General features: G+C 41.5%; 1 protein-coding gene across 1 annotated transcript in view; it reads right to left on the reverse strand.

Moving 5' to 3' along the window:
* The window catches only part of kank1a (KN motif and ankyrin repeat domains 1a), a 350,207-nt gene that overhangs the window by 32,523 nt on the left and 296,281 nt on the right, over window positions 1-21,403 (reverse strand). Inside the window, exon 4 of the mRNA XM_085984893.1 lies at window positions 1,439-4,114. Coding sequence (XP_085841019.1) covers window positions 1,439-4,114 — 2,676 coding nt within the window. The remainder of the gene's footprint in view (window positions 1-1,438; window positions 4,115-21,403) is intronic.

A 21,403-nucleotide genomic window follows, 5' to 3' on the forward strand; every position in this document is an offset into this window, starting at 1 on the left:
ATAGTATAGGTGCATTTAAGGGGAGGCTAGATAAGTAGATGAGTGAGAAGGGAACAGAGGGTTATGCTGATAGTTAGATGAGGAAAGACAGGAGGAGGCTTGAGTGGAACATAAATGCCAACAGGGACTGGTTAGGCCAAATGGCCCGTTTCTGTGCAGTATATTCTATGTAATTCTATAAAAGTCAGAAAGTTGTGGGTTTAAGCCCCAGTCCAGGATTTCAGCACTCCAGTTCAGTATTGAGGGAGTGCTGCATTGTCAGTGGAGCTGTCTTTTGGACAAGATGCTAAACTGAGAACTCATTTACCTGTTCAAGTGGATCATAAAAGATCTCATGGCATTTTTTTCAGGGAGTTCTCCTAATGTTCTGACCAGTATTCCTCCCTCAAAATAAATTATTTGGTCATTCATTTTTATTTGCTGTTTGTGGCAGTGTGGAAATTGGCTGCCATGTTTGCCTACATAATAAGTGACTGTACAGCAAAAAATAATTCACTGGTTATAAAGTACGCTGGGATGTCCTAAGGATGTGATTAGTGAGTTATATAAATCCAAGTCAAATGGAATGCATTAATCTGCTGAGAAATTGTATGCAATGAAGTGGATAACCTCCTGCTTATTGGCAGGAGCAAGTCATAACTTAAATTATTATGGTAATTTCATACAATACATCAGCTTACTGTTCGTCCCTGTAATAAGTTTATACAAGGGTGGTAAATGGAACGGCATTTTAATAAGGGTTGCACCTCTAGCTTATTCGTTGGATGTTTCTGCTCTAAATAGAATATTTTACAGCAACGAGGAAAATGCCTATAGACTTTCAGACTTTTATCAACTGGGATAAACACAGCACAATGGATTCTTGTAAAGCTGCAATCGCAACCAGGTGATCCACAAAAAACAATGAGAGCTAAGCTCCAATTTTTCACCTGAATTCAGAGACTGTATTGCTGTCATAAATTTTCTTTAATCTATACTTTAAAATGTATAGCAGTCAAACTGAATTTATTTTCTTACTGTTCGAGCTATCTCTTCCTCTGATTCATATATTTTCCAAAGTTACATGAATTCGATAGAGTTGCAACTCAATTCAGGACAAAGAATATTACCATTTTTTGGCATAGGATTTTAAGGCATACTGGATCACACAATTACAACAAAATTTATTATCTGGTATGTGTAATTGGGTGCTCTCCCTTGACATTTCAAGTTTTGCAATCACCGAGTAAAAAAGAGGAAGATGGAACTGTGACGAAAATTCCATTTAGCAACTGGCATACACAAAATTGTTTCATTGAACTGAATATTAATTTCAAAATGCAATGGTGAAAGGTTTAAGCTAAAGGTACTCCAATTTAAAAGTTTTACAATTAGTCGGAGTGAGGAAACCAATTAAAACACTGCTTCTCAGTTACGAGATCACAGACTTGCAACTAACCTGTAATCGCACCTGCAGTGTCTGCACAAGGGTCGACAGTACCACTGTTACTTATTTCCTCAGTGCTCCCATATTTCATGACAGAATTTATAGAAGTCAGCGTATTGATAAGCTGGGAGTTGAGGGTTCCAATCTGAGAGTGGGGCTGTCCAAAGGCATCAGCTAGTTCAGTATAATTTTCAGCCAGTAGCATCTGCTGTTCGTGTAACAACTTTTGTACACGCTCAACGTAGTGATTCAGCGTGGATTCAGCCTCTGGATTCGGCTCTGGATTAGTCTCTTGGTTATTTGCAGCAAACACAGACTCATCGCCGACACCGATGCTTTTTGTGTTCGCAGTCATAAGTTGTTGATTAATTGTGCCACAACCAATATTTCTCGTTTTCAAACCAACAAGATAGTTCTCATTTACACTCAATTGCCCAACTCCAAAATCTTTCGTCTTAACAGATGACTTTTCCAAATCAATATCATAAGTGGCTGTCGTGCCTACACCAGTGGAGCGAGTTTTAGCAGTTACATTGATGTCCTTCACTCTACCATCTCCCACGGCTACAGTTCGCGTTTCAATGACTGTAGTGTTGGTCTCTTTATTGCAATTGCTCACAAGGGTATTGGTAGTGGAGTCTGTAAGTGATACTAGCTCAGTATTTGTGAACTGGTTCAATCTATCTATGTCTGTGTGCGTTTGTTGGGTTGCAGTTTGGGGTACTGCCATTACAGCGGAGTCAATTGTATTAACCTGTACAGTGTTCGTACTGGAGGACACTAGTTCTTTTGGTTGACAAACAATAACATCCACTGAACAATCACCACACCCTATTGATTTAAATTCCTTGGTTCGAAAAACATTTTCTCTCATCCTAAGTTCTTGCTCCTCCATAGACCCTTCTGTGTTTATGGCCACATCTGAGAAACTTATCTCCACCCCACAATTCATAGCTTTATCACACATTACAACATGATGACCTACACCCATATCCTGCAATTCCACCTTCTCATGTACAACCCAGCAGTTTATAGGTATATCTGGACCCACAGCAACATCTTGAAGATCAGGCCTACAAGTAACTCCAGTGCTGTGTGTTTGCTGTTGAGTGCTTACACAAGCATCACAATAGTTTACATGGTCACCTACCATTTGATTTTTCATTTGTGCTACTGCTTGTACTGATGCACTAGAGACCAGTGGTTTTGCCATTACATATTTATCTGTCTTTTTCCTAGATCCAGCAACCTGCAGCTCTAACTTCAGTTTACTCATCTCCACTTCATGTGTGGTTTCCTTTAACTGCACCTCAAGCCTGTAAATTTTCTCTTTTAGCGCATCAATGGTCTGCTGCTGCAGCTCAATTTCCATCTCTGCCTCGGTGGTGACACCTAACAGAGTCTCAGTGACCCCAACGCTGGCATCTGTCTGTTCGACAACTGCCCTAATTGCTACATCTTTGAAAAGTCTTGCAGATCTATGATAAACCACAATTTCATCCATGTTCACATCCATTCCTACAGCTATGGACCTGTACTCTTTCACCAATGGTTGTGTGCACATCCTACTGCTGCTCTGTTTCTCATCACTACTGTCCTGTATCTTTTTTTCAAGAGCCTGCATTTCTGCTGTCAGTTGCCTAAACTCTTCCATTCTCAATGAACTCTGCTCTAAACCTTCCATTTCATCCTCTGAGTCAATGTGTAGTTCTCCTCCCTGCTTAGTCTGTAGTAATTGTTCAAAGTGATCTGCATTTCCTGCACTGTAGGATCGCTTTCGAAACCCACAAGCGGCATTCTGATTCAAAATCTTTTGGCTTTTCAGCTGTGCTGTCAATTGCCTTCTTTCTTCTTGTAACACTGAAATTTTTACCTGCAGAATCGGAATTGTTTTCACTTGCTCCTCAAGCTCTTTGAGTCGTCGAAGTGCAACTACCATTTGCTCCCTGATGTGCTGCAGATGCATTGGGGTGACATTTGTGACAGGCGTTGTGATACCTGAGCTTAAAGGACTATGACGAATGGAACTGCCCATTGATGAAGTAAAATAAGGATTGTAATCTCCATTTGCCTGGAAACCATTATGAATTTGCTGAGAATTTGGGGACACTTGATTCAGACCAGCAGATCCTGTAAATGAAGCCAAAGAGTTGGTAGAGCCCATGCCTCCAAAGCTTGCAAACCTAGGTCGCCGTGCATCTCCAACGGTCGACTGCATGATCAATCGCTCTTGCTCCAACCTTCTACGGGTTTCCATCAGAGTTTTTTCAACATGGAAATTGTGTGCAGCTGGCCTCGGTGAAGGTGGTGGCAACAGTTTATTTTCTTGAACAGTTAAAAATGCCGGTGATGCCTCAATGCCACCACCTCTTATTTGAGGAGTATGTTGACTTCTTGCACCAATAAATAAGGATGGTGACAATTTGTTGTCTTCACTGTTGGAGGAGGACAGGGATTCCGTTGAGGTCCATCCACTGACTTGATCTCCAGCGTTTCTAGGGTTTGCAGGAGTTTTAACCACTTTGGACTTTCTTTGAATATTCAGTTTCTTTATAGTGTTTCCTTTTTGTATATCATCCACATATTTAAGAAAATCCAGGTCTATTTGAAAACCGTAAGGAGTTTCCACAGAATATGGAGACTGTGGATCCTTTTCATCATCTCCATTTAAAGAACCCTCTCCTTTTTCTGTTGGGGGGAAAATAAAAACAAAATCAATATTTTTTTTTTTTTTTTTTTACTGTCCACCTAACGACACAGCTACATTTAAGAAAGTTGGTGAATATTTTAAGACTTTCTTTTTAAACATCACTTTAACGGAGCAATCTTAAATCAAAACAGTTTAACAATGCATAGAACAGAAAGCCAGCAGTATGCAGTCTTGCTTTTTTAAGAGCTTGTAAACATATTACAAGCATAGTACTTTACAGGGTTTTAATAATCACTTTATTGTGAAATTCCACATCAAGTGGATAAAGGTCCACCACTGCAGATACCTTTATTAGCAGTAAGCTATGGCTTTCTGTTAAAACTGAACTTGATATAACTTCAGAAGCACAAATGTTTTAGAGCCTAACTATTGCGTATTAATCAGGTGACTACATGTACTGCAGTGAACCATATGGCGAAAGATTCCTCTGGGGGACGGAAAGGGTAAATACACAAACGCTTCCTACTAAAATCAGAACACTGCTGCCTTCAGTCTTTTCTGCCCCTCCAAGTCTGTTGTAAAATAGAGTAGAGTTCAAATTTTACTAACTTAAGGTAGTTTAAAAAAAAACATAATCGACCCTCTTGTGTTTAAGCAACAGCTTTTTTGTTGCTCACAGTACAGTCCCCAATCAGATTTTGTTCCGCTCTGAGCACACTCACTAAAAATATGCAGTCAGACCTGTTTCCGACATAGTCTGAAATTCCACAGCTAGAAGAGGAACTGCCTAATCAAATATCAGGGTAGAACCACCGTAATAAACTCTGGCGCTGGTGCAAAGTTATCCACCCAAACTAATTATTGTACATTATTGAGCAATTTTGAAATGTCTATACATCGTAAAAGAAAGGCTGCCGCTTCAGACTCATTAACTGTGCTAGTTTTGGCCTATATTACTAAACAGGAAAGGCGAATTCCATTACTTACAACTGCAGACAAGCAACTGTGAAGAAACAAGATCCAGCTTCTGAAATGGTGGGCAGGTTTATGTAGCATATACATCCAAGCTTTTCTCCCTCTCTCACCCCGCCCCAACCCCCAAGAAACACATTTCCCTTGTAGTCTATGATACAGGGCTTCAGCAAACTTCAGCTAAGCTGAAAGAACTGTCAACTGAAGCCCTGCCTGCTCTTAGTCATGCTGTGCCCTATAAGGGAAAATTCCAGTATTAGTGTAAACTTAGCCAAGTACAGCACACCGTTAGCACAGGCTGGACTAACACCAATGAAATGTCTGTTTTTCAGAATATGCCCCAGCTCTCCCACCTGCTGCTGAACACTGACTTTTTGAATTGAAACAGTGCTTCTTCTGTTCATTCAAACTGAAATGTTAAAAAACCAGCACACATTCTGCTACAATATAGGATTGCTTGAATGTGGGGAAAAAATACAACTAAACTTGGATAAATCCAGAAACTGTTGCAGTAGTACTAAACTATAAACATCAGTTACAATTGTTAGGTCCCAAAACTCCTCATAGCATCTCAAAATACTTCACTAAAGACAAAAGTATTGTGTGAAATCTGAAGTGTTTTCAGTGAAGTATTTTTGAAATTATAGCACTGATTCTAACTTGGGGCAGGAATCGGGGCAGAAGCGAGTGGCAATTTTAAGTCCCGGACCTCATTTGAAAGCTTCGACACTGAATCCCACTTGACACTGGCAGGGTTGACCACCGGTGGTTGGGAGTCGAAAGTCGTTGGGGGGAGGAACGTCAGCCCATCATTGGGAGCCATGGAAACGGCCCACGGCAAAGTAAGTAAGATGGGGTGGGGGGTGGTGAGGGAAATGCAAAAAATTGGTAAGGTTTGCGATCGGGGATGGGGGGAATCCCAGGGTTGGGGAGGTTCAAAGTATCCTTGTGGAACTAGGAGCAGCACAACTGGCCCACAAGAAACCTATAAAAAAAAAGTTAAAAAAAAAATCAACTCCCCTAGGCCTCCTGTACCAAGGATGCTCTCTGCCGACAGCTTTTGCTGACTAGTTCGAGACCATGCAGGCCTTAGTCGGACCTGTAGTTAAAATGGTGCGCATGTCCCAATTTAGTCATCAGGACGTGGCTTTGTCATTTAAATTAGGCCCCTGCTCCTCAGGGGATTAAAATCAGGCCTTATAGACCAAGAGATTAAAAAAGAAACATGCCCAACGATCCAGAACTTTATAAATGTAGTTAGAACTCTAACAAATGTAATCATCATACTAACAAAATGTTCCTCATCAATAGTGAGAATAGGTTATGGCGGGCTTTATATCTAAAAAATTGAAGAGGGAAAATCTCCCTGCAATTAGAAAATATTATTTTGTTCTTGTGCCTATTCAGAATAACTGCAGATCCACAAGTACTTAAGGCAAAAACACTAATCTAAAGCAAACACCTTCTATTTGGACAATTTGTTTACTGTAGCATTTGGATCATCTATGTTACTGACATAAACCTTCGAATTAATTTTTTAAAACATGAACTGCATTTATATATCGCCTTTCAAGTCCTCGGGACGTCCCAAAGCGTTTTACAACCAATAAATTGCATGTGAAGAGTAGGTGCTGACGTTGTGCAGGCAAATCAGCAACCAATCTGCACACCACAAGGTCCCACAAATGCTGAGAGATGAATGATCAGTTAATCAGTTTTGGCGGTGTTAGAGTACGGAAAAATGTAGGCCAGGACACCGGGTGAGTTCAAAACAATTAATAAGTCTCAGTAACTGATCAAACAGAGACTTTAATGATTAAAAATAATTCACCCCAAAATATTACATTATTATATTAATGCAGCAACGTTGGTATTACACGCTAATGTGATACAAGGAATCCATGTTAAAAGCAGAACAATGGTGTTCTAAAAATACATCATGTATGCTGCCTTGTACTGGCCAGTACTACTGTGTGGGCCAAAGCACCAATGGTACATTGTATCCAGATGTACACACAATAACTGGTTTTCATGCTAACATTTGTCTGAAATGCAATCATACTCATGTGCCTGCAACCCATCTACTGCTCAAACAGAGGCATTGAGCAATGTTTTTCCTCTCTATTCATGTCCCTGGACCCAAATGCTTTCCACTTGACCTACTTAGCGGGACACCACACTAGAGACTAGAGAAGCTGGATTCAGTGGCACAGGTCTGGTACAAATGGTCAGGTGACCAGTATAGCTTGTTTAAATTTATACAAAACATTACTTTGAGCTTCTTTTTATAAACAAGTTTCCTATAATTTCCAACTTCATCTAAACTACTGGATATAAAAATAGTAAATCAACTGCAAAAATTAAACCCGTCCATATGGGAGTGTAACTGCCACAAAACATTAACATCCTTGTATGAAGGTCATGCTTCAAGGAAAAACTGCACGATGTCTGCTGTCACTACCATAAACACGCTTAATAAGCAACCTAACACAGATCATACAAATAAACATTTTAACATTAATTTGTTACTCTAATATTTTGATAGATTAATCCCAAATATAGGAATCACTTCTCCACAGTTCGAGCTGAGAGCTTGTTTAACTAATGGCCACCTGTGGTGCTTTTACACGGTCTGCTTCCCATGATCTAGGGAAAACGACCGGTGTGTGCTGCTCTCCTTTTTTCAGTCAAATGTTCATTGCACGGGGCTCCCCTGTGTAATGTAGAGAACTAACTGTTACATACAATGCTAACGTGGGAAACCAGCTCCCCTTAGCCTGACGACTCATGTGGAGCTCCACATTTTCACATGGCTACAGACATCAGGCCATTTGTACTATAGAATTCAGCTGATAGTAACTACCATCAGCTGTAAACATCTTGATTGGGGTAACTTGTATAAAAAGTAAACATAATATATCTACATAAAAGTTTTAAACAAAACTAATGGCCAAGTGAGGTTTTCAAATGCTTCACTCTTACCATTTAGAACACTATAGGATACCTCGATCAGATTACAATCTATCCACACAGATCAAAGTTGATTTCTGGGGCTGTGCTGAGTGAGCTGATCTTTGTGCAGCAGCACAGCGTGTCACAATTGGTCTCAGTGTCAACAAGGGGTTGGGGTGGCGAGAGTCCCCCACTACTGATTGCTATCTAGTTATGCCCATTATTATGTGCACTGCCTGGATGTCGGGTGCAGACAAAACTGGGTTAAATCATGATTTTTTTATTCTCTCTCCCCATTCCCCACATACCCCCCACACCAAAATTCATGGGTGAATAGCCAGTCAGCAATCACACATTAACAATGCCACTTGGTTACTTGTTTGAGAGTAATAATTTGACGTGTGAAAACTCGCCTGGTACAGTATCTCACATGAGGAGTGTTCACATACATTGAACTAAACATCAGTATCTAGCCTCCTCTTAGTAAATCAGAAGCTTGCTTCAGACACGTGTTGGAAACCCACGTTAACACGAAGTACAAAGTCAAACTGAACTAGAAACAGTCTTTAGACTCTACAGTGTTGATTATGCAATTTCTTTAGTCACTAAATCTTAAGATTACTTTAATGAGGGAATGGAGATGCAAGATCCCACAGGCTAGACAGAGCACAGCAGCTGCACTTTTCTAGTTTTTAAAAAAACGTGCCAAGCTCAGTCCAATGCCACGAGTCTACGGTAACTGAATAAATCAAATTCTGCTTTTATTAAGAGATTCTAAGATTGCTCTGTCCATTTTTCTATGAACATTTCACACAATGGCATTGACTGTTGTTCAGTAATAAACTCTCAAATGGTAAAAAAATGACCTTGAATTAATGTTTAAAAAAGGATTATACGTCACCTCCCAACACCATGTACACAACTGCAGAGTCACCAATTTTGCAGATTAGCTTTTAGTAATTCTAGTAGAAGCTCCTTGGGTAAAGACCATACTGCAGACAGTTATGAAATATTGCCCCAGATGCAATTATGACTTTTACAGTGAACACTGCTCTAGACTATTTCAGGAATCGTGTTCACTGGTAAAATTAACTCAATACCAGTGCCTTTAAATACACTGACGGTCTGTTTAGTTAGTGAAGCACAAACAGATTTAGACTGGATGTTACGTCCTTCCAAAATGCAAAAATCAATATTTGCTTTGAAATGCCGCTTGGTAAGTTTTAAAATTTGTAGCCATATATACATGCATGCACAGTTTGCTTGCTTTACAGCTATGTAACTCTATAATATTACAGCATTTTGCTACAGTACTCTAAAACCATAAAGAGTGTATCTGAAGCTCTAACATCGCAGAGAATTTCATGTGTGCACTACTGGTGGTCATATTCAAAAATAGGAACAGAGGATTAGATTCTCCAAAAAAAAAACACACATCATATGTAATAAATTAAAAGTCTTGCAACTGCACACACTTCCTCTTGTCACACTTAATTCTGATGTAATGCATGTCTTACACCTATTTATATTATTTTAATTAATGGCCAATGCCTGCTTAACCATTATTGCTTACCTTTCTGCCTTTTTAACACTAGGTGGTGTAGTTGCATAGTTTCTCCTGCCATTTTGTTAACCCTTTCCCTGCTTCCGGGGTACTGCCAGTCAAGATTTTGCAGGATTTGCGGCCCAGCGATATTTTACTTTTTTTAAATTTCCTGCTTCCAATTTAATACCTCTCCCCTTCTTCTGCTGCCTTATCTTTACAGCTAGCTTCCTATTGGCACCAGCATGCCTGTCCTCGCTGCCGCCATGGGTTCCTCTTCCTGCTTCATCTTTTTGTCACAGGTCTTGTGTATTGGGCCTAGCCTACCTCGCCCCACTACTGCCAAGCTATCCCCCTCTCCTGCTTCTCTCCCTGGATCTGCCCCAGTTCGCCCACCTGCTGTTGAACACACTCTTTTTGAATTTAAACAGCGTTTCATCTGTTTATTCAAACTGAAATGTAAAACACTTGCGAACGTTCTGCTATATTATAGCATAGATTTTGTTTTAAAAAGCAGAATTAAACTTAGATAATGATTTTATAAAAATTGTAGCAAACTATTGCACTTATGTGTAATCAGCTATTTTAAAACTAAACTGCAGGACCACTGAATAGAAGGCACCACAAACAGCAATGGGAACAGTGGAGTGGGGGAGGAAGGAGAAAGCTTGGCAGTGGTGAGGGGCAGACTGGGGCCAATACATAGGACGCCCATGGCGAAGATGAAGCACTAAATGCAGGAGGCGCAAGTCATTTGTCATTTGTGATGAGGCTGCAGGGAGCGGGGTGGGAAGACAACATTTATTTAGAGACAAGAGGGAGGGGAATAAGGGAACAGTGATGACAATAAGCATAAGGGTGAGCAGAGAAAAGTTAACATTAGTGGGGGAAGCATGAGGCTTGATCAGGAAAGGCAACAGAGACAGGCAAGACACAGGGCACATTCTATCATTTGTCATGAGCAACACCATGAAGATACACTAGTATTGTAAGCTACAGAAACTACAGAATTTGTTCAACCCTGTATGGCATAAAAATAAAACAAAAATGGTGACTCAACCGTGGCTAACAAGGGAAATTAGGAATAGCATAAGATCCAAGGAGAGGACATATAAATTGGCCAGAAAAAGCAGTAAACTTGAGGATTGGGAGCAGTTTAGGATTCAAAGGAGGACAAAGGGATTAATTAAGAGGGGGAAAATAGAATGTGAGAGTAAACTTGCAGGGAACATAAAAACTGACTGTAAAAGCTTCTATAGATGTGTGAAGAGAAAAAGATTGGTGAAGTCAAGCGTAGGTCCCTTGCAGTCAGAATCAGGGGCATTTATAATGGGGAACAAAGAAATGGCAGACCAATTAAATACATACTTTGGTTCTGTCTTCACAAAGGAGGACACAAATAACCTCCCAGAGATGTCGGGGAACATAGGGTCTAATGAGAGGGAGGAACTGAAAGAAATCAGTATTTGTAGGGAAATGGTGTTAGGGAAATTGATGGGATTGAAGGCCGATAAATCCCCAGGGCCTGATAATCTACATCCTAGGGTACTTAAGGAAGTGGCCCTAGAAATAGTAGATGCATTGCTGGTCATCTTCCAAAATTCGATAGACTCTGGAACAGTTCCCATGGATTGGAGAATAGCTAATGTTACCCCATTATTCAAAAAAGGTGGTAGAGAGAAAACGGGGAATTATAGACTAGTAAGCCTGACATCGGTGGTGGGGAAAATGCTAGAGTCAATTATAAAAGATGTAATAGCAGAGCACTTGGAAAACAGTGACAGGATCGGACAAAGTCAAATCATGCTCGGCTAATCTACTGGAATTTTTTGAGGATGTAACTGGTAGAATAGATAAGGGAGAACCAGTGGATCTAGTGTATTTGGACTTTCAGAAGTCTTTCGATAAGGTCCCACATAAGGCACATGGGATTGGGGGCAAGGTACTGACTTGGATAGAGAACTGGTTGGCAGATAGAAAGCAAAGAGTTGGAATAAACGGGTCTTTTTCCGGGTGGCAGGCAGTGACTAGTGGGGTACTGCAGGGATCGGTCCTAGGACCCCAGCTATTCACAATATATATATATATATATATATATAATGATCTAGACGAGGGAACTAGATGTAATATCTCCAAGTTTGCAGACGACACAATGCTGTGTGGGCGTGTGTGCTGTGAGGATGCCGAGAAATTCCAGTACGATTTGGACAGGTTGGGCGATTGGGCAGATGCAGTATAATGTGGATAAATGCGAGGTTATCCACTTTGGTGTCCAAAACAGGAAGGCAGATTATTATCTGAACGGCAATAGATTGGGAGAAGGGGAAGTGCAACGAGACCTGGGTGTCCTTGTGCACCAGTCGCTGAAGGTAAGCATGCAGGTGGTTAAGAAGGCAAATGGTATGTTGGCCTATGTAGCGAGAGGGTTCGCATACAGGAACAAGAATGTCTTGCTGCAGTTGTACAGGGCCTTGGCGAGACCACACCTTGAGTATTGTGTGCAGTTTTGGTCGTCTTATCTGAGGAAGGATGTTCTTGCCATGGAGGGAGTGCAGCGAAGATTCACCAGACTGATACCTGGGATGGCAGGAATGACGTATGAGGAGAGATTGGGTTGACTGGGCTTATACTCGCTGGAGTTTAGAAGAATGAGAGGGGATCTCATTGAAACTTATAAAATTCTAACAGGACTGGACAGACTGGATGCAGGAAGGATGTTCCCGATGGCGGGGGAGTCCAGAACCAGGGGTCACAGTCTAAGGATAAGGGCTAAGCCATTTAGGACAGAGATGAGGAGGAATTTCTTCACCCAGAGTGTGGTGAACCTGTGGAATTCTCTACCACAGAAGGCAGTGGAGGCCATTTCATTAAATATATTCCAGAAGGAGTTAGATATATTTCTTAAGGCTAAAGGGATCAAGGGATATTGGGAGAAGGCAGGGACAGGGTACTGAATTTGGATGATCAGCCATGATCTCATTGAATGGCGGAGCAAGCTCGAAAGGCCGAACGGCCTATTCCTACTCCTATCTTCTATGTTTCTATACTATTGGGGATGTAATCTCACACCTACTTCCAACTCACTAATATTGGTGGTATAACCTCACTGACACCAAAGTATTTTTAAACAACTGCTTCCACCTCTGTAAACATTGCCCACCTCCGCCCATCTGCTGTTAAACCCTCATGCCATTGTCCCTTCCAGATTCAAAAATTTGCATGGCCTGCTTTCCATCCTCCACCCTCTGGAAATTCCAGCTCATCCAAAACTCTGCTGCCTATATCAATCCTGCACGCCCATCATTTCTGTCCTCACTGACTGAGTGAGGCTGGCTCTAATTTATCATTCTCAGTTGTGTTTAAATCCATTCATGGCCTTTTGCCCCTCCCCATCTCGAATCTCCTCCAGCCCTACAACCCCCACCCACCACCCCCACAAACGCTGTTCTTCTGACTCTAGCCTCTATTGCATCCCCTCTCTTCACCACTGGCAGTCCTGCCTTCTTGCCACCAAGACCCCACACTCTGGAATTTCCTCCTTAAAAAAGGAGGAAAGGAAGGTGGAGGACCTTAAGACCCTCTTTCAAAGTCACCTCTTTAACCAACCTTTCCTAATATCTCCTCCTTTTGGCTTTGCATCAATTTTTTTTATTACGCCTCTGTGAAACACCTTGGGGATGTTTTTCCTATGTTAAAAGGTGCTATATAAAATGCAAGTTGTTTTGTTGCCGTGGTAACGTTACAAAAGCAAAACAGGGGTGTGGTCAGGTGCAGAAATCTTGGTTCGAGTTGTGATGTTTTCTTCGCTCATGAAAATTCATTGGAAACTTTAACTGCCTTCACAGAAGTGAGTGAAAAATGATTTTTGTTTTTAAACCAATTAAGGGCAAAGTTAGTCTGACGGGTAAACTGTCCATTTTTCTCTGAACTAACCAGATAGGAAGCAATTGCTAGGGTGTGAAGGTAGTGGGTTGACCTACACTGGTCAGGATGGTGGCAGCAACCTACCACTATAAGGACACTGGTCTGCTTTCTTGCCAATTCCTTTCCCCCCAACTCTGTGTCCCCCCCCTCCTCAAGGCATTCGTCCATTACTGGCCTTCAATTACCACTTAACTAGAATAAATTGTTACAGTCTGGAAGCCACTTTAAACATACACTGTCCATCACATGCTGTTTTGTTATTGTCTACCATCAAAACAATGTATGGTACCTGTAGAATAACTGCATTAAAAAAGCAACATTACTGCACACATACACCATTGGCTGACCTCATAAAATGGTAATTAAAATGGCAAAAGGCAACAAAACAGGTCTTTGATAGGTAAATTAGAGGGACAAAGAAAACAGCAAGACAAAAACAGGCAGTGATTGAATGTAAGCAAGAAGCAGGTTAAGGAAGCCAAACTATAACAGACTATAATATTAAGGAAGTGAGTTAATACGCACTTTGAGAGAAAACCAAGGCCAAAATCTAGTGCATCATAGTTAGCAGACTGCATTTCAAATATTTTACCTTTGGCAGGATTACTTCTAGATCAAAAATGTGCTGAAATAATCACATTTTTGCAAACAAAGCTTATCTTTAAAGTCACAGAAAACACTTGATTGCATCTGCAGTTGTGTTCTCAGGCACCGTGTACAAATACATTTTTATGCTTGGGTCAAGATTTAAAAAAAAATTAAGTTTAGTTTTAAGAAAAGTCAAGTTTATTCATCTGTGCACATGGTGCATTGAAACAATTCTACTGAAACATTGTTGGGATTTCAAAATATTTGGCTTGTATTTGGCAGAGAGCTTGACCATATTGCCAATTAAAAAAACAAACTTAAAAAAAAGTTACCGGAACATTGCCTGCAGACATCGGAATTTTCTATGTGCGTTGTGCATTCCAAACAATTGGAGTAAATTGAAGCATTGCATCAGCTTCAGATTTGTGATCTTTTTATAGCACCTTTAAGGTAGTTTTCACACATGGGTGAAAACTAATTCTGAGAAGCAGACAAATTATGAGAGGTGAGCAAAAGCTTGACCCATAATTTACTGTCAAAATAACAGCGAGACTAATGACGCGCCGTTATTTATGCGCAAATGCTACAGCAACTTCAGGCGCGGGCAGATGCGTGGTTAAATGCAGAAATCGAAAAGTTACTGTCCGAGATGCTCCGCGCCACAATCTCGCTGTCTGGCTCACCATTGAAAAACATTGAACGGCATGAAGTTTCTGCTTTGCGTGGTAGATACGAACTAAACTCGCCACAGAAGTTATGTCTTGTCCATTTCAGTCTAAAGGCCCTTTTAATGATGTGGTAAGTTTTAATTACTGCCAAACAACCTCTCTGGCACTGAAAATGAACTATTACAAGTGAGAGGGCCTCATTCCTTCAGGTTTTAATTGTTGTTGGAGATTAAAAATATATATATTTTTTTTATTTTCCTTTTTCTCTCTATTAATCTAATCTTTCTTTCCCTCTCTATGTGCCTGATTTGGCATTAAATTCACTAACTGTAAAATACAACTTCTCAGTCCTTGCACTGTTAATTTCACAATCTTTCCATCTAAGTGGTTAAGATGCACAGTAGATTGCTCTGTTCACTCAGGTCCCAGAAGCCTGGTTTCCATCGATGTGACGGTATCAGCTCACACTTTCAGCAACTTGCCTTGCAAAAAATTTAAGAATCTAAACATGCAAGGGCAAGTCTAACTAACGGCAGATGCTGTTAGATGCCACACTCCATCAAATTATTGCCCATTTTCAGGATATTAAGAGGAACAGATAGGGTAAAGAGAGAAACTATTTCCACTGGCTGGGGATTCTAGGACTAGGGGCATAGTCTAAAAATAAGAGCCAGACCTTTCAGGAGCGAAATTAGGAAACACTTCTACACACAAAGTTTGGAACTCTCTTCCACAAACAGCAATTGATAATTTTAAATCGGAGATTGATAGTATCTTTGATTAACAAAAAGCTATGGGATATGGGCCAAATCACAGCTCAGCCATGATCACATTGAATGGCGGAACAGGCTCAAGGGGCTGAATGGCCTACTCCTGTTTCTATGTTCCGAAGAGGAAGGTTTGAGGAAGCTTTTGAAGATGGACAGAGACGTAGCAAAGGTAGGGAGTGTTTCAGAGTGAAGTTCAAAACAGCTGCAGGCTCCTGTCACCAAAAGGGTGAGTGGGAGGCAGGGGAATGAAAAGGGCAGTCAGAAGTGTGAAGGATGCATGCTGACACAGAGCTGGAGATGGTGGCAAAGATAGGGAGGGAGCAAGGCCATGGCCCGGGGGGGGGGGGGTGGTGGGGAGATTTTGAATACAAAGTGTTAGGAAGCAAAATGCCATTGGAGGATGGGGCTGAGAGAGGGGATTGGAATTTAGTGGACGGTAGAATGCAGATGGTGGAATTTTGGCACCTAATTGTGTTCTCAGCATGAACAGTCCAACTCCAGAATTACAGTGATTAATTTCTTAGCAACTTACATTACTGCACAAGCCCATTTATTCTTATTTGCCACACTGAGGATTTCATTGTAAATATCAAAGTAACATTGTTTGCATTAAAGAAAATTTGGCTCATTAAATAATTCTTCTTTTAGAACAAATTTGAAATAAAGACATTGCTAGTCTACTTACCACACAGCAATAATCCTTCTTTTTCTCCCACACAGTGTAAAATGCAAGTCTGTAGCACACTTCAGTTAGACTGGCCCATTTATTCCTGACACATCAGCAGGCAAATAACTAGCATTGCTAGGGAGAGCTTGCTCAGTTCGTTTGGAATTTCCTTGTAAACGTTATAGTAGCTGCCAAGCCAAAGATCTGAATTCTACCATTATTCTTAATACCAGTTAGTGTTGTGTCAATCATGCAGAGTTTCAGAGGGCTATCCTTCAGGTTCTATTGCAAGCATTAAAGATAAAATAAAACCATACTGTCAATGTTTAATTATTGTGTGTCCTGTATTGGCAACTGACTCATGCTTCGAGCTACAGTGGTTAAAGATTAGACAAAGGTTGCAGATTGATAGCAACCCATAGGAAATGGCTTTTTTTTGTTTTCAGCCAGAGCACTGAGATCATAGCTCACGTTCTCTCAAAGTAAAACAGCTAGTGCTGTGGGGCTACACCAGCTGGACTTGTATGATTTACTTTCTTAAAAGGCACCATACAATTAAAGAATCAAAAATAAGCAAGCTTTAATTATAGAAATGTTTTCAGTGCATTACTCAAGAAATGGATTTCAGAGGTACATAGATATATGTATTGCGCTTTTTACTCCCGGAAAAATTCAACAACTTGCATTTATATAGCTCTTAACGTAATAAAATGTTCCAAGGTGTGTCATGGGAGTGTAGTCAGACAAAAAAGAATTGACACTGAGCCAAAGAAACAGACATTAGGAAAGGTGACTAAACACTTGGCCAAAGAGGTAGGTTTTAAGCAGCGTCTTAAAGGAGGAGACAGAGATGGAGGGGGCAAAGATGTTTGTTGTAGGGAATTCTAGAGTTTAGGGGTTGGACAGCTACAGGCACGACCACCAATGCGGAGGCGAAGGAAGTGCGGGATTCACAAGAGGTCTGCGTTGGAGGAATGCTGAGTTCCTGGGGGGCTGTAGGACTGGAGGAAGTTAGAGAGAGAGGGGAGGGGCAAGGCCATGGAGGGATTTGTACACGAGGATGAGAATTTTAAAATCAAGGCGTTGCTAGACTGGGCACCAATGTAGTTCAGTGAGCACAGGGTAAAGGGCAACAATCTCCCGAAGGTGCGCCAACCGATCGGGAGGTCTCACGCAGGCTGCTCACCAGCTGTTGCCACTGGAAGAGACACTGCGGCTGCGCAGCAAGTTTAAAGGGACCGTGCATGAAAAAAAAATTAGAGGGAACATTGGTGATGGGTTTTGCATGAGGTCAATTTTATGGAGGGTGGAAGATGAGGGGGGAGGGGGGGCGTCGCCCAGGAGAGCATTGAAATAGTCGAGTCTGGAGGCAACAAAAAGCATGGATGAGAGTTTCAGTAGGAGATGGGCTGAGGCAGGAGTGGAGATAGGCGATGTAATAGTGAGCAGCTTGAGCACAAAAATCTAGGCTGACACTCCATTGCAGTACTGAGGGAGCGCTGCACTGTCAGAGGAGCCGCCTTTCAGATGAGACGTTAAATCGAGGCTCCGTCTGCTCTCTCAGGTGGACGTGAAAGATCCCATGGCACTATTTTGAAGAGGAGCAGAGGGGTTACCCCTGGTGTCCTGGCCAATATTTATCCCTCAATCAACATCACAAACAGATTAACTGGTCATTATCACGTTGCGGTTTGTGGGTGCTTGCTGTGCACAAATTAGCTGCCGCGTTTCCTACATTACAATAGTGGCTGCAAGTCAAAAAAGTACGTCATTGGTTGTAAAGTGCTTTGGGATGTCCTGAGGTCATTAAAGGTGCTATATAAATGCAAGTCTTTTCTTTCTGGCAGCAGAGAGCAGGGACCGATAGTGCTTGATGTGGTCCATCCAGATATGGTGAATAACGGCTAAACCAGTTGCGCACCATAAACGGTCAAGTCTGCAAGGCTTATTTTGTGTATAATTAGTCTAGTGTTTTTTTTTAAATAGACCATATTCAAACTGCTCATTCAGCTCAATTAGCTCTTTTGGAATACAAAGCATTCCAAAGACGCATGGAAACAAGATGCAATAATGCACGTCAAGCCTTGGTGTAGGTTAGCTACCATCATCTGATGTCTAGAGTGGAAGAGTTCCACCTCTCCATCACTATGCCACAGCTCCCTTAAATTTATTAATACTGCATGAGCCCCAGCTTTTGTGGTTGGCTGGGTTAAAAAAACTATTATAGTAAATCAAATGGTACAAACTGGGATAAAAATAGGATAAAACAAGAACCATGAAAAAAATTCTCTCTCATGAGTGGCTGGCATGGTAACTCACAAGTGACAAATGGGTCAGTTACAGCCAGCACCATGAGTGGGATATAAATCAAGATACAAGGCTCCTTATAAATTCTGCCATTACCTTAATAATTAATCTGGTAAAGATTTATATAAAAGCTCTCCTAGTGGATAAAGGCACCAAGTCATCCAAACCAAAAGGTCCCAAGTTTGATTCCCTGAGTTAGTTGCTGGGCAGCATTTGGCATGCTACAATTGGCATCAACACCTCTAGGCTTGAGGGGGGAAGAGAAAAATCAGAGTTCCCACTCTTAATTGCAATCCAGCAAACCTGCTGGAAAGTACGTAAATGTTAGGTGATAACTGGATCAGGCTCAGCTATGGTAAGATAGCCTGCAAATTAATATTATCTAGATTCACAAATGAAGAATGGCAACCTGGGCAAGCTATCAGAAGGCTGCTGGAACTGTGCCCCAGCAAGACTCAATGTCCTTTAGATGGAAGAGGAGAAAATTAGCCTTGAATTAGCTAAGACTCGAACAAAGAGTTGAGTTCAATGGTGCACCGCATTCCTTTGTGGTTTGGTTCCAGTGCAACCAGGGATAGTCAAAATACAAATTACCACTGCATGATGCCGGTTTGCAATGTTCATATTTTGACCACTCAACAAGTGAATGTTCAAATGATCCGGAATTCTAGGCATACAACGGAATGGCTTCCTTTGGCCAATAAACTTTGCAATTTTCATGGAAAGATAGGCAGATTGATGGAATATGATCCCAAAACACTGAAAAAAGTCCCATAATCCTATACAATAAAAACTAAACTTATTCAGTCATCAAAAATAACAACAGAAAATGCTGGAAAAACTCAGCAGGCCAGGCAACATCCGTGGAGAGCAATAAGAGTTGACGTTTCGGATCGAAACCCTTTTTCAAAACTGGAAAGGAAATAAAATAGATCGAAAGCAGGGCTGCGAGAGGGCGAGCGCGCGCCAGAGAGAGGGCGCGAGCGAGCGAGAGCGCGCATCGGGAGGAGGATGGGGAGGGGGCAGTCAAGTGCCGGAGGGGGAAGGCGATCAGGGACCGAAGAGAAGAGAATCGGAGATTTCGGGAAAGGGGGGTGTGAAGAAAATCAGAGGCCTGGGGGGGGGGGGGGGTGGGGGGAAGGGGAGGATGAAATTGCAGGCTTTGGGAGGGGTGGGGGTGGGGAAAAAGAACAAAGGCCTCAGGGTGGGGGCTGGCTGAGGCAGGGACGCTGGATCCAGCAGTCCTCACCTTACTTTAGCTGGCAGGTTCCCCGAAACCCAGGAAACCCAACCAGCCAGAGTTAAATTTGTAGTGGTGGATCACCATGAGGCACACCAGCTTCATTATATTTAAATGGATGACCTGCCTGCTGGCAGCGGGTTGGCTGACCGACCCCCGTCCTGCAATCATTAAAACCGGAAGTAGGCGGGTTTAAGGCGGGTTGGGGTTGGGTTCAGTTTTTTTTTAAACTCTAACCTCCCACCTGACCCAAACCCACCCGTTTTTAGAGGTTAAAATCCCCCCAGATATGTGGAGAACTGATTTTCTGCTGACTTTTGTTCTGCACTTTTGACAAACCATTTTCCATGGTGATTGTGAATCTTACCTTTTGGGGCAGGGGATGGTTGAACAAATTGGACCAAGTCATGCTGAGCATTCATCCTTGTTGCCCCTCGGCCTTGCCACCTAGGCTGCCATCTGCACTACACTCTATTGTAGTTTCAAAGAGCATTTCAACATTTGGATTAAATTTTAAATTCTTCATTTTAATCCACAATAATGAATTTTCAGGTCAGTTTTAAATCCATCCAGTTAGTCTATCTAACATGCTCTTAGCAGATCTCCATATGTTCATCCTTCATCTTATTGAACATAACTTTTCTTGACGTTACTTTATAATTTGATGTGTGCAAGCACTCGCTTGCTGCCTAAGACCAGCCCTTGCAGCCATACAGTCATACATTTAAAGAGATCTCCTAGGTGGTATAAGTACGTACTTCAGGTCTCCCAGAAAAAAATGCATATTTTTAAGCTACTAATTAGTCTGCACATGTCTGGCTTGCTGCGCATGAAGTTCATGTTAAAACAGATACAACTCAATTACTCTCGCTGTAAATGAGAAACCACAATTCTGAACAAAAAGTCAAATCTGACATTTTAAGGATTGCAGCGCTCCAAACTATAAAGCTGAACAATTTAATGCTCAACTATTTCACATGGCAATTTACAGTAAGGTTGGTTCAAAGGCATGGAGCAGTAAAAGGAGCTTTAATATGAATGACAATTAAGAAAAATTTTCATATGCGAACCAGACATCTATTATTTCAACATGTATTCTATTCCTTATTTTTATAAAATCTATATTTCTTGTTAAAAAAAAGGTAGATATTCAGATCCTCACTGAACCATTTATTTTCTAAATCATACATACCATACTACTTTGAAAACATTGATCTGATTGTCTGACCTCCTTCTAGCTTTGCCAGGGCCACCAGTTTATAACAAGGACTCCAAGTATCCCGCATATTAGTTTCAACATCAGTTTAAGAAAATATATGAGATTACAGAAACTGCAACCTACTGCTAAAAAACGAGTACACACATTCTATAGTCTCTTGATCTGTAATATGAAGCCGCATCACCCGTGCCATGACAGGACCTGACGACTGCTGGACAGACCACCGCCTAATCCGCTCTATCATCTCCATCAACGTAGCCCCAAAACAGCGGTGGCAACAGAAGCAATGCTGCTGGAAAATCAACGCTGGAGCACTCAAAGGCCTTGCTAAGAAAGCTCTATTCAGCCTGCGCCTCACAACCAACCTGACGACTCCCAGTGATTCAGAGACACAGTGTCCACAGTGCCTGGTCTACACTCAAGGCCTCCATAATCAGCACCTGTGAAGAGACGCTCGGTCACTCAACCAGGAAACAC

This window comes from Somniosus microcephalus, chromosome 1 (assembly GCF_052327205.1).
Source record: "Somniosus microcephalus isolate GS21.2 chromosome 1, FLI_Smic_1.0, whole genome shotgun sequence".
In the NCBI taxonomy this organism is placed as follows: Eukaryota; Metazoa; Chordata; class Chondrichthyes; order Squaliformes; family Somniosidae; genus Somniosus; species Somniosus microcephalus.